At 37.4% G+C, this 19,342-nt stretch overlaps 1 protein-coding gene across 1 annotated transcript; it reads right to left on the reverse strand.

The window, feature by feature from the left end:
• LOC125669641 (orexin receptor type 2-like) lies at positions 1 to 19,342 on the reverse strand. The gene is made up of 7 exons (XM_048904322.2): positions 18,520 to 19,342; positions 14,083 to 14,452; positions 13,817 to 13,937; positions 4,052 to 4,170; positions 2,681 to 2,761; positions 1,666 to 1,687; positions 1 to 241 (listed from the first exon to the last, which is right to left on the reverse strand). Exons 1-7 carry the CDS (start codon positions 18,856 to 18,858, stop codon positions 151 to 153), a joined length of 1,143 nt encoding a protein of 380 aa, XP_048760279.1. The 5' UTR covers positions 18,859 to 19,342; the 3' UTR covers positions 1 to 150.

The following is a 19,342-nucleotide window of genomic DNA, read 5'->3' on the forward strand; positions in this document are numbered from 1 at the left end:
ATCAATACGAGACTTGTTTAATTGATCTTTTACACAAACGATTCTAATTTGTACTACAATTGTAGACTTTTAGAATTAGCAAGTTATTGCCTTTATAAACGATCAGATTGGGGTTTATCAATATCTCCGTCTTCCAAGTTAGAATTGCATCTATACTTCAGCATCTTGTGGATACTTCATTGTATTGGAGTTGACCAGGCAAACCTCCTCGGGGGCATTCTTTGTCGGCCCGGTCGTGGTACTGCAAGTATAGATTCTAGGAGTTACACTAACACATAGTATAAAACAACACCCAGTAGTCAACGTTTCTTAAGAAAACCCTCCTTTCAGTTTATATCTCAAACAAAACAATCTATTCCCCCAGTTAATTCTCCGGATGTCATTTGTGCTTTAATGTTGGTGAAATCACCATTACAGAATGCGTCGGTGGTAATGAAACATTGATAGAAAAGAAATATTTGGGTTATTAAACGTTTTACATTTCTACAAGGGGAAATGAAATTAATATTAGATAATATAATTCATCTCGAGGAAAACTACCCATTCTAATGTTTGGCGGCACATGACTTTTTGTTTGTGTGTTTTAACACGGGCACCTGAAGTATGGATATTGCTACCCCCCCCCCCCTTATATTTTTTTTTGTGGCAATAATTTCTCTGAAATGCGTAAATTCCCGGTCTATCTCATCCCTCTTTCGATTCATGTAATCGTTTCAAGCTTTTTGTAAGCTTTAGAGATTGGCCTTCTACCGGTATATATTATTATATAGACCGGGAATTCACACATTTCAGAGAAACTATTGCCACCAAAAAAATATTTAAAAAGGGGGGGGGGGGTAGTAATATCCATACTTCAGGTGCCTGTGTGGTTTAGGTGCCTTCGAGAATTTAACACTCTGACCTAGCCGTCACGAGCTTTAGTTAGGTGAAGTGCCTCTTATCTAGACCTATACATGGTGCTCAAGTTCGTACAGTGAGGGTTCTTTATTGTGCCAACGTATCCGAAAGACCCGCGACTCTCACTTTGGTTCGACGTGGCCAGCGTAGGAGCGGGAATCAAACCCATGACCTCCTGGTCACCAAACTAACCACTGAGCCAATGTAGCGAACAGGCATTAATTGTTTTTAAAAAGATGAAGGAAATTCAAGACAAAAATGTGTTTTGTTTGTTTGTTGTTTAACGTCCACTCACTCATGTAGAGACGTCGCCATTGTTGGTGAAGTGCCACAAATTTTCACCTACGCACGGCGCTCCTGGCCTTAGAATGTAAAACTTCAAAAAGGAAGTATGTCAATTACATTTGTCCTCAAGATCAAGTTGAAAAACGTAGAATTTGTATGAAAAACTGAAAGTCATCAAAACTATAAATGACCTTGACTAAATTCATGACCAAATTTCCTGAAGTTGAAAACTTTCGTACAAAACTGATGAAGTTCAAACATTATAACATATCAAATGGGACATAACTGTTGTTGAAAAGACGCTGAGGTTCCATTTACATGTAGGGTAAACAAAATCCATTATGATTGAAAATAAAATTCATTAAAATCATATGAGTTTTGATGAATCAATTCTTTGGTATTTGAAATATTGTGACTCTTTCTAAAAATAGTCAGAATCTACACAACACTAATCTAACAACTGGAAAAAAAAAATGAACTCACCTATCCGTTGTATGTGATTGGCCTGAAGTAGAGGAGAAGTGTTATTAGAATATTAGTGATTAGGACGTTCTCGTTAGATCGTGTACTACAGACATTCCTGACGAGATAAGCGACTGTTTGCATCACACATTTTTGCAAGTGTGAAATTCGCCTTCTACATGAATCACCGACTTCTAAGTATAATGTGTAGTAATGATACTCAATTCAAATTTAGGAGGAAATTGGATTTTGAAAACGTGTTCTTCATTATGAGATGCATTGAAACTACAAGTAACCCTTCCTTGAACCATAAGGACCGGGCCAATCTTAATAACAAAGATCATTATCTGCCCTCTCCCAACTCTATATCAAAAGTTTGGGTAGGTAGATAAGGGGATTTTTTCTCTCTCTCGTGAAGATGTTACAGATTACTCTCATTGTTTCTCCAAATGGGCTCTAATTAAAGACGACAAATTGTTTGCAAGAACTTTACCGAGAAACACGTGAATTTTGGGGGGATGCATTAGAGAACATAAATCTCGTCTAAAAAAAAATGTGAAAAAGATTTAGTCTGAATTTAACTTTAATCACAATCCCACAACCACCTCCCCCTTTAGTATCAATAAATTTTAATCAACAATTTACATTGATTTTGAAATATGAGAAAAATGATCAACAATTTACATTGATTTTGAAATATGAGAAAAATGTCAAATGCTATTCTTGTAAGTTTATTATGGAAAATTCTCATCCCTTCATATATATTACTCCTGGCTGACAGCAATGACAGAATATCATTCCCGATTGCAGTATCTTAAAACTGGAATTTTCAGAGTTTGTCATTTGGTTTATAATTTTGTGAAATATTGGATTTGAATACAATCAATCTTAACCACGTTTTGGGTTTCTCCGATTCCCCTAAAGGCTCTATAAATATTCTAGTCACGTAAAACAAAATGTTGCTACCATTTATTAAGAAATATCACATAAACGTGACCTATTGTTTTTTGTAATTGAATTCTCACGGGTTACTTACTTCTGTTTTGGCCTATTCTTCTACATTTGCAAATGGTTACGTCTGTACAAATCATTTTACGGAATGCAATTCTAAATTTTCCTGAAAAAAACAACAACAACAACAAAAAAAAAACCCATTTACTGATACATGAAAATACGAAAATAACCTAGGGTTTTTTTTCTTCTTAGTAAATCAAAGTTACTTTATTTTACGATAATGATTTTGGGTTAAAAAGAAATTACGTCAACCTGTCATCTAAATGCCATTCTGATCTAACATCCATTCATAGCAAACTTAATCAACAATATCAGAAATATCTTAAAATGTATTTCTAAATCTAGACTTTGCTCTTATGGACATGCACATGTGCGTTTTTGTGTGCAAGACTTGAAGGGCGAACTTTATGCTTACCAGAGTAACTTACGATGACGAAAAACAGTATATTATATCGTAAGGCTTAGTACATGTATGCGAGACAGTTATATTAGATAAGACTGGCTTTTTAATCTAAACTAAATAACACAGCCACTTTCCAGATGAACATCTGATTTGCATCTCGGAAATGAGGTTTGACTTAATAGACCTGTACCATGTCTCTATTTGCTTGTATGCAGTGTAACATGTATAAAAGTAAGTTTCTTTGTGCATGTTGTATATATGCAACAGTGGCGGATCCAGAGGGGTGGGTGGGTTCCAAGAGTCGGACAACCCTCCCCCTTCGTCAGAATAGTTTGCAAGACAAAGGTAAAAAAAAAAACCCGCATTTTGAGGGTGGAACCTCCCTTTGAAAACCAAAATTAATGGTACAATGTAGACCCCCCTGTGCTATGATATATAAGCAAGATGTGATTTAGTTCCTAAATGTCCCTGAGTATGGTCAGGTTCAATAATGAACCATGACATTGTCAGTTACACACTTTTGACCTTTCACTTTCCGGTCATGTCTTGTATTGTTCACGGTTAAACTTATTTCGTCACCTCCGATATTGGAGTCATACTGTTTGTAATCTGATATACTCACATATTGTATGTGTGTAAATAAATACAGTTGTAAGTAATTAAACATGATATATAAACCTATTGTAGATTACTAGTAAATAATAACCACAGGCACCTGAAGTGTGGATAACTTGTATAGATCTTACCAGTATGTACATACCCCCCTTCTAGAAAGAAATTATGTTTATACAGAACCAATAATTTATCCAAAATATGTTATTTCCCCCATCGATCACTCTCATAAGTCGTTCTGAATAATCTGAAGAATGTGTTGAGGTTTTCGAAAGATATACAAAAAAATAAGAAATGTTTTCGTCCAATGTTGAGGTTTTTTGCATATAGCTATACTCTTGGTGTATTGGTCGGTAAATTAAAAAAATATATACTAACCACTCATTATGGTGTAGATAAGTGGATTAATGGTGGAGCTGAGATACAAGAGAAGGTGCGAAGCTAAGGCAAAGGACTTAATTTCCGCATGTTCCACGGCGATCAGAACTCCAAAATATCTGTAAACGATGCGCAATGTTAAGAGTATGGAATCATAAAGAAGTCTATTAACAATTTTACATGTTAATCAATATATCACCTAAGGATTAACTTGCACGAAACACAAATAATAGAGAAGTCCATTATGAAACGGCTGCGTCAAACCTAAGACGTAGAACTAAATAGTGACTATTCCTTCGGCAGACACTCGGCAATTTGAAATGAGAGTCGGGGATCCTTCGAATGAGGCCTTAAAATTAAGAACTTTAACTTCTACAACCCTGAGCGTCATACCTAGATCTAAATTTGTGGCACTTTACCTGTGTTTGGTAAAAAAAAATCTCAAAAGGGACGTAAAACAAACATCTAAAAGCAATGCACTAACTACCTCGCTACCGTCACCATAGTGGTGCGCTAACTACCTCGCTACCGTCACCATAGTGATGCACTAACTACCTCGCTACCGTCACGATAGTGACGCACTAACTACCTCGCTACCGTCACGAAAGTGATGCACTAACTACCTCTCTACCGTCACGATAGTGATGCACTAACTACCTCGCTACCGTCATGATAGTGATGCACTAACTACCTCGCTACCGTCACGATAGTGATGCACTAACTACCTCGCTACGATAGTGATGCACTAACAACCTCGCTACCGTCACGAAAGTGATGCACTAACTACCTCGCTACCGTCACGATAGTGATGCACTAACTACCTCGCTACCGTCACAATAGTGATGCACTAACTACCTCGCTACCGTCACGATAGTAATGCACTAACTACCTCGCTACCGTCACGATAGTGATGCACTAACTACCTCGCTACCGTCGTCATAGTGATGCACTAACTAACTCGCTACCGTCCCGATACAAACTCCCCGTCGAGGCCTCATTACGTCACCTACGAATAGAACTCTGGTGGAAGTTTGCGTCCCGATAGTGGTGCGCTAACTACCTCTCTACCGTCGCCGTAGTGATGCGCTAACTACCTCACTACCGTCGCCATAGTGATGCGCTAACTACATCGCTACCGTCACGATAGTGATGTACTAACTACCTCGCTACCGTCGCCATAGTGATACGCTAATTACCTCGCTACCGTCGCCATAGTGATGCGCTAACTACCTCGCTACCGTCGCCATAGTGATGCGCTAACTAACTCGCTACCGTCGCGATAGTGATACACTTAACTACCTCGCTACCGTCACGATAGTGATGCGCTAACTACCTCGCTACCGTCGCAGTAGTGATGCGCTAACTAACTCGCTACCGTCGCGATAGTGGTGCGCTAACTACCTCGCTACCGTCGCGATAGTGATACACTTAACTACCTCGCTACCGTCGCCATAGTGGTGCGCTAACTATCTTGCTACCGTCGTGATAGTGATGCACTAACTAACTCGCTACCGTCACGAAAGTGATGCACTAACTACCTCGCTACCGTCACGATAGTGATGTACTAACTACCTCGCTACCGTCACGATAGTGATGCACTAACTACCTCGCTACCGTCACGAAAGTGATGCACTAACTACCTCGTTACCGTCACGATAGTGATGCACTAACTACCTCGCTACCGTCACGAAAGTGATGCACTAACTACCTCGCTACCATCACGATAGTGATGCACTGACTACCTCGCTACCGTCACAATAGTGATGTACTAACTACCTCGCTATCGTCACGATAGTAATGCACTAACTACCTCACTACCGTCACGATAGTGATGCACTAACTACCTCGCTACCGTCGTCATAGTGATGCACTAACTAACTCTCTACCGTCGCCGTAGTGATGCGCTAACTACCTCACTACCGTCGCCATAGTGATGCGCTAACTACATCGCTACCGTCACGATAGTGATGTACTAACTATCTCGCTACCGTCGCCATAGTGATACGCTAATTACCTCGCTACCGTCGCCATAGTGATGCGCTAACTACCTCGCTACCGTCGCGATAGTGATGCGCTAACTAACTCGCTACCGTCGCGATAGTGATACACTTAACTACCTCGCTACCGTCGCGATAGTGATGCGCTAACTACCTCGCTACCGTCGCAGTAGTGATGAGCTAACTAACTCGCTACCGTCGCAATAGTGATGCACTAACTACCTTGCTACCGTCGCGATAGTGGTGCGCTAACTACCTCGCTACCATCGCAGTAGTGATGAGCTAACTAACTCGCTACCGTCGCGATAGTGGTGCGCTAACTACCTCGCTACCGTCGCGATAGTGATACACTTAACTACCTCGCTACCGTCGCCATAGTGGTGCGCTAACTATCTTGCTACCGTCGTGATAGTGATGCACTAACTAACTCGCTACCGTCACGATAGTGATCCACTAACTACCTCGCTACCGTCGCCATAGTGATGCGCTAACTACCTCGCTACCGTCGCCATAGTGATGCACTAACTACCTGGCTACCGTCGCGATAGTGATGCACTAACTACCTCGCTACCGTCACCATAGTGATGCGGTAACTACCTCGCTACCGTCGCAGTAGTGATGCGCTAACTAACTCGCTACCGTCCCATAGTGATGCGCTAACTAACTCGCTACCGTCGCAGTAGTGATGCACTAACTACCTCGCTACCGTCGCAGTAGTGATGCACCAACTACCTCGCTACCGTCGCCATAGTGATGCACTAACTACCTCGGGCCGTCGCCATAGTGATGCACTAACTACCTCGCTACCGTCGCGATAATGATACACCAACTACCTCGCTACCGTCGCAGTAGTGATGCACCAACTAGCTCGCTACCGTAGCGATAGTGCAGTAAGTCCAGCACTACTTTTGCGGCTTCAGAAAATTGACAGAAAAATTGTAAAATTGATGACCTGAAGGCGTGTCCTGATTCTGGATCGAGATTAAGATCCCTGAGTATTATTTTTATTGATTCAACCTTACTATATCTTTATAACAACGAAAACGTGCTAATAGATGATAAATGTTATCCTACATCTAGGTCATTGGACATTATCTAGGTCATGGCCTCTGTGGCCGAGTGGTTAGAGCATCGTGCTCAAAATCACACGGCCTCTCACCTCTGGTCGGCGCGGGTTCGAATCCCGCTCGCACCGGTAAGTGAGAAAGTTTCCCAGTTTACTTTCGGAAGGTCGATGGTCTCTTCCCAGGTACATTGTATCTGGGTTCTCTCTTCCACCAATAAAAACTGGGCGCCACCAGATAACTGAAAAAAAAATTGTTGAATGTGGCGATTGATTGATTGATTGTATATTGTTTAACGTCCCTCTCGAGAATCTTTCACTCATATGGAGACGTCACCACTGCCGGTGAAGGGCTGCAAAATTTAGGCCTATGTTCGGCGCTTACGGCCAAAAACATTACCCAATCAATTGGGCATTATCTAGGTCATTGGACATTATCTAGGTCATTGGACATTATCTAGGTCATTGGACATTATCTAAGTCACTGGACATTATCTAGGTCACTGAACATTATCTAGGTCACTGGGAGGAACAAATCGCAGAATGTACAAACATTAGACCTTACACTTTACCCATTCTTGTCTATGGTTTTGGGGGGAGTGTCATAACCCCTGGTCTATAAAAAAGGTCAAAGTCATAGAGTTTAACAACTCATCTGAACGACAGTTTTCTTCATGATCATGAACTTCAGTATTTAGTATTCTTCTTTTCAAACTCTGAAAAGTGTCCGTTGCAGAAGCTGGCATTCATGTTGTCCATTACATGCCTTTCCGTCAGTCAGTCGAGCAATAAGCTTGTTATTCTTTGTTTCTAGGTGGCGCTTTATGAATCCTGTTCTGATGCTGGAGGCATGGTTGTTGATTGTTTGTTACATATTGTTTCAGGTCCTGTCGGGAATTTTTCACTCATATTGGGACGTCAACAGGCGTAGGTGAAGTACCACAAATTTAGAACTATGCATGGCGCTCAGGGCCGTAGCAGTGAGAATTCTCTATGGTGTCAACGCCTGCCGTGACACTGGACCTCCATTTTTAACGTCATATCCGAAAGACTCGTGAATGTCAAGCGTTTGGCGAAAGAGCATTCACTAACTATGTTAACGTCTTGGTTTTGACGCAGCCATGACACAAGCGAGGCTCGAACTCAGGACTTCCCGGTCGGCATGGTTGTTGATGATTCAGGACTACGTCAACCCTTGTTGAATCATGTACATGTAAACTGATTAAGATTTGTCCGTCGCCTTTCTTTGTCATTGTCGTTAAACTTTTTTTTTTATATTTTCATCTTCCTATTCAAAACCACTATAGGCCATTTTCAACCAAAAGTAACTCAAAGTAGGACGTTTCATTCCCCACGAGTTATTTCGCGCCAAGGCGTTTGTATGGTATAATTGGGAAAAAAGAAAAATAATGGCGTGGCTTCGCGGCGAAACTTTCGATCGCTATAACGATTGTCATAGCTGACATAATACTCTCGGGTGTTTCGAGGGTAATAAAGTTCATCACACTTTGATAAATTTATTGCTGGATTTTTTTTTTATTGAATACTAGTATTAGGATCTTTTTGTTCCATACAAAACGTTGATGCACTTCTGATGTGAATCAGTGATCCGTAACCAATTAGTACTAATGTTTGTGGCATCGTCATTTTAAAAATTGATGAAGGTCTATCAACAATTCCTTTAAGAAGAAAAAAAAAGAGAAAAAAAACTGGGGAATGATATACCGGCTACGACCAACCTTTGAATGTGTATAAATATTTGATCATTTCTGCACTATGTTGCCTGCATGTATTTCTGTAAATCATCATTTCTATGTATTAAATAGTCAAAACTTTGATGAATGCTTGTTGCTGTATAAGACGTATAAAAATGGTAAGAGCATTAGATTCGAAAGTGATTAACCATTTAAATATTAGTTTCAAAGGCAATACAACTTTCGTTACCTTTTATTCATATGTATAGGAGTGACACAATCCGGGATCAACTTCAATATGGTACGAAATAGCTGCAATAATGTAGCCCTTTCCGATTTTGTTTTTGGGAGAGGGCTACAACTCCTTAGGATCTCCGTAATGGTGCAAATGCGGGAGTGATTGACCCCCGCAACATTTCGATCATTCTAAACATTTGCTAACTTTCTTTACGTAAATAAAATGATATTCTGTTTCTTAGTCAATACCGGTATATAAATTTACAACCCGCAACTTACGATTTGTGATGCTCTATTCTGCTGTTTTCAACTATTTCGATATATTCCAATTTCTCGATTCATATTCATGTTTGATGTACTGAAGTTTCAACTTCCGATTGTCAAGTATTTGCATATGCCATATACATGTAAGGTAGTATTTACATCAATGGTCAAGTACGGCGGCGAAAGCTATTTTGTCGGTATTAAAAAGGTTTAGATTTTTAATATCAAGTTAAAAAACAAACAGCTGAGAGTAAATTATTTCTGCAACCTTTGGATTTCCTTTCATTGTCGGAATGGCTCGAGTAACTATATTTTCGCGCAGATTGTCAATGTTTAGGTTTTTCAGTAGACACACCTACGAGATCTCACGATAACAAGCATGGCGGAGCAGACGAAGAATTTTGCATGCTGGACATGATGTTTAATGAAAAACACCTTTATTAGACATGCCCAAGCACAAATTCGGTACTCCTTTTGGTATAAACAACATTTGGGACTAATACACGGAGCTTATTATCGGTTATTCATAAAATTATTTTGCGCCATTACGGAGATCCTATGGAATTGTAGTCCTATCCCGAAAACGTCAGAATAAAAAAAAATCGGATAGGGCTACATTATTGCAGCTAAGTACGAAAATACTTCGAGCAAACACGAAATCGGGGCGAAGCAACCCGCAAAACGGATATTCAAGTTAAGACAGCCTCTTTCCAAGGGGAGATAATTGAAAAACAATGAAAATAGGATGTGGTATTGAAAAGAGAAGGACTGGACCAGACCGAAAAAGATAACCAAAAAAAAAAAAAAAAAAAAAAACTACATAGGAATTGCATCTATTAGGAAAATTCTCAAAGAAATAATTCGTTTAATAATCAACAGGACTACAATTTACTTTGGTTAAATAATGCTGTATAAATACGTCTTCATTGTATTATGTACCTCTGATGTCTTTACAAGTTTTAATGATAGCCATTTTCTCATGAAAACGCTGCATTTATGAAGAATGCGCGTATGAATTTTGAGGGATATAGTACGTCTATTTTAACAATTAGGAATTCCGACAGAAATAATTTTTTAAATTCGTTTTTGATGTGGTAATGTCAATATGTGATGTGGTGATGTCAATACATGATGTGGTGATGTCATTACATGATGTGGTTATTACATGATATGGTACACAATGTACTGTCATTACATGGTGTGGTTATTACATGATATGGTACACAATGTACTGTCATTACATGATGTGGTTATTACATATGGTACACAATGTACTGTCATTACATGATGTGGTGATGTCAATACATGATGTGGTTATTACATGATATGGTACACAATGTACTGTCATTACATGATGTGGTTATTACATGATATGGTACACAATGTACTGTCATTACACGATGTGGTTATTACATGATATGGTACACAATGTACTGTCATTACATGATGTGGTGATGTCAATACATGATGTGGTTATTACATGATATGGTACACAATGTACTGTCATTACATGATGTGGTGATGTCAATACATGATGTGGTTATTACATGATATGGTACACAATGTACTGTCATTACACGATGTGGTTATTACATGATTTGGTACACAATGTATTGTCATTACATGATGTGGTGATGTCAATACATGATGTGGTTATTACATGATATGGTACACAATGTACTGTCATTACATGGTGTGGTTATTACATGATATGGTACACAATGTACTGTCATTACATGATGTGGTTATTACATGATATGGTACACAATGTACTGTCATTACATGATGTGGTGATGTCAATACATGATGTGGTTATTACATGATATGGTACACAATGTACTGTCATTACATGGTGTGGTTATTACATGATATGGTACACAATGTACTGTCATTACATGATGTGGTGATGTCAATACATGATGTGGTTATTACATGATATGGTACACGATGTACTGTCATTACATGATGTGGTGATGTCAATACATGATGTGGTTATTACATGATATGGTACACAATGTACTGTCATTACATGATGTGGTTATTACATGATATGGTACACAATGTACTGTCATTACATGATGTGGTTATTACATGATATGGTACACAATGTATTGTCATTACCTGATGGGCAACATCATTGTTTTATGCGAGAAATGCATTATATGAGGTCGTGAACGTGACTAGTTCATCACATGCAGTCATCTCATCCAATATTAATTGGTGGTTTCTTTCTTCTTTTTTTCTTTCCGGGTGTCTGCCCGCACCGATCTACATGTAGTAGAGTCTTAGAGACCTTAGAATATTTTCATGCAATGGTTATATCGTGATTAATATACATGTAGTTAAAAATGATTTTTTAGATTTATAATTTCTAGGACAACTTTATTTTTAAAAAAAGTTCATCACTCACTGGAAAATAAAAAGCGGCGCTGCATGTGTACCTGCTAGTCTTTTTTTTTTTTTTATCGAATTTGACCAAAAATGACTAAAAAGCTTGACATTACATAAATCATATATTAAAATATATACATCCTACAGTATGTGTAGAAATTCTGAAAGTCTCTCTTTATACAGAAACAATGGCTGAAATATTCTTTTGTGGGGATGAATAATTCATAACGGATAAATTTTAACTCAATATTTGCAAAATTCGATCAAATGTCGAACTTTTCAATCGTCTTGATTTTAAAACATTGCAGTATTTTAACCATGTTTCAGAATCAAAGAGCTTGTACTTCCAAGTTGACAGCTAACGCCCCTAAAGTTTTGAACCAAATTCACCTTTCCCTTTTCTTAAAAATGGCTTCCAGAAGGAACGGGGGGATGCAGTCCGTATTGGAGGATGTAGATTTGCAGTCCCTAATTGAGCGTTTTCGGCAAGAAAAGGCAAGTTTCTTTTGTCTTCTTAACTCTTCAGTCCATGCTTGTGGACACAATGAATGTATTGACTTGATTTTTCTCTCCCCAGGAGGCAGTGTTTAAACCCTTTTGTCGGCACGTCTGGATTAGATAGTTCTGAGTATGTTAAACAATGAATGTCACTTACAGCCTCTCTTGTCTGTCCTGGACAATAAAAGACTGCAAATCTACTTCATATATTCGGAATTAATCGTCTCATTTCCATTGGAAGCCATTTTTCTAAGTAAAAGAGATAAATGAATATGGGTCAAAACTTCATTTTTCGTAATGTGAAGACTTATTTTTTTCACGTTATGCCAAAACTTCTAAATACATCAAAAACCTATTTAATATGATATTGATCAAGACAAAATCCTTGCATGAAAATTTGGCCTCTCAGACTGTATTGAACCGGTATGGTCAGACATTGAGATACGACAGAAAGTATAAAATGGCATAACTACATTCAATAATGATATAATGACGGTACCAAACCATGTACAGCACCACAATACGTTATGACTCAGTGAATGTAAATATTACCTAATGATTGTACCACCACATTTGATAGATAGCTTGACCTCAAGACAGCTATTTTTAAAAATTAAAATTGTGATCATTAATATTGTCAGTATGAAAGATGGTATGAATATGGGTGCGAGTGAAAAAAATTTGTGTACAATCATTATATTTGTAAACTTTTGTCATCCTATATATAGGTATGCACAGAAATAAAGCATCTTAAAAGAAAGACAGCTCTATGACGTTCCGGGTCTTGCATCCTGGGAATCGCAGACATCCATCACTTGTCACTCCCCGTATAAAGCAATGTATCGTCTAGATCGAACCTCATTACAACACATAAAGGTCTTATCATCGTGGTACTACCTCATGTAGTGCTATCATAGCGCCCTCTAACCTCTACCCGCCTCATATCATTCTGGCTAATGGACTACTCACTTCCGCGAAAACTTGCCTATCATTTCCATGGTTAAATAACTAACAGGACCTGTATTCTGGACAATGTGCAGCTCATTGCTAGCAGCAATCATATAAAAGATTCCGCACGTAATGACCTTTGAAACAGTAAGACCTCTGTTCCGCCTACAGTATTATCTAGCGTGAGGGAACACTGAAAATGTTGCGCATACTGTTAATAAATAAATTTCATTTTTCAAAATACATAAGGGTATGCTTTATAAAAAAAAAAATACAGTTCATAGCCTCATGTATTTTCAAAAAATCCAATTTATTTTTTATTATATTTAAATTATACTTTTATTACTGTCGGAATCCCCAGTTGTTACATTATGTAAGATAGACGTACTGATATATCAAGATTCATACGCGCATTGTTCACAACTGCAACGCATTCATGAGGAAATTGCTATCATTACAATTTGCAAAGATATCAAAGGCATTGGAAATGTAAATATTTGCCTGTAAATCAATTCGCAGAAAAGATGCAAGGTAGTTTTCAAAAATTGAGAAATGATATACCCTCCCTCTCCCAATTCAAATCACCGCGGGAAATTCAGCTCAGACTGACCCAAAGTGATAGGCACTTAGGAGCAGAATGATGTTCATAATTGTAGGTTAGAAAAGGATTTACCTTAAAATGTTTAATGTATGAACAGGAAGGTTGAAAGCAAAGAATACAACGACAACGACGATCAACATCTTGGCCGTGGTCTTGCGGTTCAAAATGACGGCATTAGCTGAATGTTCATTGTCTGAAAATAATTCAAAGGTCTCTATTAAAAGAAAATTTTTGAATACTTACATTTTAAAATATACTGAAATGATGATATTGTTGCAGAACTATATAAAATGTATATGTATGTAAAACGTTTGAAAATGAGCTGTCGTATTTCTTACTGATATTTGGTAAGTTTTGTGTACTCCGCCATAGGCAAATGAAAATGCTGGAATAGGCAAAACTCATGATAACAAGGGGTATAATGAAGAAGAAAGCAAATATGACTAATTGTTGCGTCCTCTCCGCTTCATTGTCCGCTGATCGACAACTTTTCAATAAGTTTATTGTTGGAGGTATGACATCGTCAGGTATGACTGTCATGTAGTACACATCCGGGATAGCTGTCACCATGGCAACAATCCAAATTACTAGCAGAGCAACACGTGTCTTGATCCAAGGAAGAAAATCCGACATTGGGTGACATATTCCAAGATATCTTTCAATGCCGATAGTGGTTAGCGTTAAAACAGACACCAGCACCGACACTTTCTGAAAGAGTTCAATGCATAAGGGAATTACTTCTGCTATTGAAGAATTATAGAGCATCTACATGCACGCATTTCTGTCAAATGAATTGATAAATATATAGAAGAACTCAGATTGCCCTTGAAAAGGACGCAAATAAAATGATCAATGCAAACTTAATCTAAATGTCTCGATCGTTTCTTAAGTAACATTAACCATATCATACTTTCGCCCTACTGAGACTGTGTATTACTTTGCTGAAATAAAATATAATAGATTCCAACAAAAGTTTGCCATGAAAATACTTAGACTTCCGAATAAACATCACTAATCTAGATTGTCAGCAGGACACGAATGTGCAAAACACATGAATGATATCCGCTTTTATTGATACTAAATTGAAAATAAAGGGATAATTAGAAGAAGCAGGTAGTCCTTTACTAAAATTGTAAATTTCAAGATCCTAGAGGGTAAGGGTTTGGTTTCAAGACGGTGTCAAAATTATTATAATAATTTGAATGACTTCTTTAACTTTGCTGGTACTGTATAACGTCTCAATACATATTTAGGAATAGCAGAAAAGGATGTACAAAAAATGATGAATTTCGCAACCCAAGGGTTTTGACTCTCACAGATTTCATAAAATGTAACCCATGTAAGTTTAAAAATCATAATTGATAATCAGTTTTATATTCAAACAGTTTGTTCACAAACACTGCAGAATGGGCTGTAACTTCCACAGATAAGCGGTGTTGATCGTATCATCCAGCATTCGGAAACAAAAATGTCAAAAAACCTACCTCTTAACTCACTACTTTATGCTAATTGAAATTTAAACTCTTTTAATGAATGAAAAATGGATAAATAACGAGCAAGAAAATGATTATCTATATTTTCCGCCATATTGTTTTCCATGTGCCCGTCTAAATTTATCGGGCGATCTGGGTTACTTTTCGGCCGACCGGCGGCTTAAAAATACTTGAAACAAGTTACTTGCCCGCTTCCGGAAGTATCAACAAGATTGATCCGGGCGATGTAACAAGTGCGCCCATAGAAAAATTATTTGAAAAAACTATGGAAACCTGTGTCCGAAAGCAAGTGTTAAGTAACGTCTAAGGGTGAATATCGGACCTTATCCATAATTAAATATAATAATAAAAAATTGTGCTACGTGCACTTCGTGAGACTGGCTTAGAATGACCTTACTCATGATATCGACACTTTATATAGGCCTTCCTATGGCCACGCCTTGTATTACTACGCATAGGCATTCGAACACGTTCCTATCATACAACATTTTCCCGCTATTCTTTGAAACGCGGGAAAACTACATTACACCCAACAAAAAGAATATATACATGTAGAAAAATTGGAAAGCAGACATATCTGAACTGATCCTTATATGAACACAGTCCCAAGCAGCAAATATCTCAGAACTGCAACACCAACATATACACAGACTAAGTGACAGCAGACTTCTCCAAACTGATAAATACCTTATATGGACTTTTAATCTACTGTAGATTGGAATGATTGCATACATAAGGAACTGGTATGAAATACAATAAATATCATTTACCATATTATACGTATCCAAAATAAAATAGAACATACACAATTAACATGTTATATAAGTCATTATCTACCATAATTATAAATTTTATATGTTCGTTTCATATATTCACTCGATACTGTACAGTATATGCAGGGTTTGATCACGTGCATGCATACATGTGCATCCGAATGAAATTTTTATTATGATTACACATTTCTTAAATGAATTATTGAACGTTAAATGTTTATATGTTTTAACAATGTCATCAAATGACAGTTATCAATTTTCAATCGTAAATAAATATTTAATATCCTGAGTTTTTACTTCCTCTTTTCTGTGATTGGTAGAAATCCACATTACATGACGCTAAAAGTTCCAATCGTAAATAAATAAAGACATTAGAAAGAGACATACGAAAATTGATTTATCTTATTTCATTAACTTGATTTATTCTATTTGTATATATATACGTATTTTCAATATCGAGTTCTTTTTCATAATTGGTAGAACTAAAATGCCCAAAGCAACAAGACAGCCTTTGAACTGCAGACATAAGTTCATGTTAAATGTTGCCAACTACGTGAAATAAACCCATAGCAAGAGGAAGACCAAGAGAGACCTGGAGAAGATCGGTGGAGAAAGAAATGAAAGATAACAACTGGAGTTGGGGACAGGTCCAGAAATGGGCGAAAGACAGACCAACATGGAAGTCTCTGGTGACGGCCTTATGTGCTGACCAGCACGAAGAGGACTAAGTAAGTAAGTAACACTTCCCTCCAGAACGTGTAAATCACCCGTACTAACATTCTTTGATGAATGAAAAATTATTGCAATCTGAAAGACAGTACCCTCGCCCCCGATGACTTTTACGTACAGCATTCTTTAATGAAGGAAAATCATTTATATAAGAAATCATTGCAATTGGAAAGGCACCCCCTCCCCCAATGACTTTTAATCGGTTTTAAATTTTGAAATGTGTGTCCCTGTCTATCAACATAATGTAATTCTAGTATGTAATAATAGAAGCAGGCTAGAAACGGCAAGATTCACACGGGACACTGCTGCCGGTACGTGCACTTTGAACCTAAAATCTGTAGGGGAAATTTTGTTAAATTAATTACTAAATTGATGGAATTTAAGATATCAATCGGACCTGATTCTGATTCGTTGACTTTATGTGGGTCTCTAGAGGCATTTTCCCCATGAATCAATCCTCTCCCACCGGATGATGCGCAAGTCATTTAATACAAAACATTTTAGATTTTAACTTAGAACTGGAAACGGATTGCTAAATTGTACCATAAATTTAAGCTATTCCATATTTTCTGATGGTCTTGTATTACAGAAGTTAGTTTTAATTTAACGTTTCACGTGTAGAAAAGTTTACACGTCTGCTCTGATACATCGGTTTAACATACAATATCATTGACCAAAATGAAACTGCCATTTCGAATTGTTTTATTCCAGATGTTTGACCATTTGTCATAAATTTAACAAATATTATATGGATGTGCTTGGATTTTGCATATGGGCGTCAGAAAGGCTAAAAAAAACCAACATACTTTAATACAAAACGAACAAGTAATTTTCAAAAACATGGGGAAAATGCATAATAGACTAGCTTAAAACAAAAGCAACAGTTTCAATCGCAAAATCAACAGACACCGTTACAAAAGGGATGACCACCGATGCAAAATCAACAGTCATTTACAGAATTGACGCTAGATGGCGTGTAAAGAAGAAAAGACATGATAATTGGCTCACGAGTCTTGATCTACGTAATCATTATATCATGACAACTCTCCCCTTAACTATAACTATATACCCACCCCCCCCCCCCCTATAAATTAGAGCAGTGTATTATGAATAAAAAAATGTTTTTAATTATTCAACACTAAAATATATTTGTCAATCATTTTCCCTTTCAATTTCAGCATTAGATGAACCATTCTTCTTCGCATGATAAATTTAAGATCTCATGTTACCAAATCACAATACAGATTTGAATTTTTAAGGGACTTCTATTTTATCATGAGGGGTGGTGGCAAAATTTGGAAATATATTCTGTCCTTGAAAATTTAAAACTTCACTGGCAAGAAAATGAATAATCTAACTTTGACGGTCGCTACAATTGTGGTGAAAAGTTTCTATTTTTCTTTTATACTTGTACTTTTGTTCGCTGTCTTCGATACTTCAAAATTGTTTGTTCGCGTCGCTCTTAGATTTGGATTATCGAGACCAACTTGCGAAGTTAATACAGTACGTAAAGTGTTCCTGATTTTCTAATTCTGATGTTTTAGTCCTGAATATACCTAATTTACATGTATTTACCGAAGTTACGGTGTATTATATCAAAGCAAATGTTCATATAAAAATTGAAATATTGTACATGCTATCAATTTCATATAGCAGCATTTGAGATCGCGAGGACAAGGAAACTGAAATGAATAAATAATCTGTCTCTTGCCGTCTTGGATATGAATATTCTAAGAAGTGTAAAAAAAAAAAAAAAATCATCAAAAAATGGTGTTCTTACCTGTAAATAAATTACAATCTTACATCCTATTGTCCCCAAAAACCACGACTCCATGGCATCCTGAAGGAGAGTGGGCGGAAGACAAACAGCAATGACCAGAAAATCGGCCACGGCCAAGTTGACAAGATGGATGTTTGTCAAAGTCCGTAGGTTTCTGTTTCGCCACACAGCCAAACAAACCAACAGGTTACCACCAATTCCCAAAAGAAATGTGAAGATAATCAACACAATCACAACCCAGTGCTCTGTGTCTGGTGCAATGAATTCCAAAATCTCTTTATACCATTCCTCGTCCGTTTTCAATTCACTTTGCTTTGTTTCGTTGCTGTAGTTCTTCATATTGTACCAGACTGATTTTAAATTCTCTTCCAATCTCCAGTACAGAATGATAGTGCTGATTTTAATGATCTTGATACATGCTCTTTTATGTTCTTAATGAAGCAACCATTCAAAACGTCAATACTGAACGTGAACCCGGTTATAACCACACAAAACCCAGCCTATTCACTGCGTGTCGCTCCGGAATTATGTCATCATTGTATCATCAACTATATGATTTATCCTCATTGAACGTTAACACCAAGACAATCTTAAATATCCAAACGCCATAACGGACACTAGTTAATTAATGGAGGCTCGTAGACTATTCTACACCTGTTACATGTACAGTTAATGAGAGCGCCATACGAAACACCTTCACAACAAAGTACAAAGAACGTGTATGCTGTAAGCAATAGAAGCGACAACAGATAATTGAAGTATATTTGATACAAGGTTTAGATAACAAATGAAACAAATAAATAGAATTTATTAACATTTGTAT

This window comes from Ostrea edulis, chromosome 4 (assembly GCF_947568905.1).
Source record: "Ostrea edulis chromosome 4, xbOstEdul1.1, whole genome shotgun sequence".
NCBI lineage: Eukaryota > Metazoa > Mollusca > Bivalvia > Ostreida > Ostreidae > Ostrea > Ostrea edulis.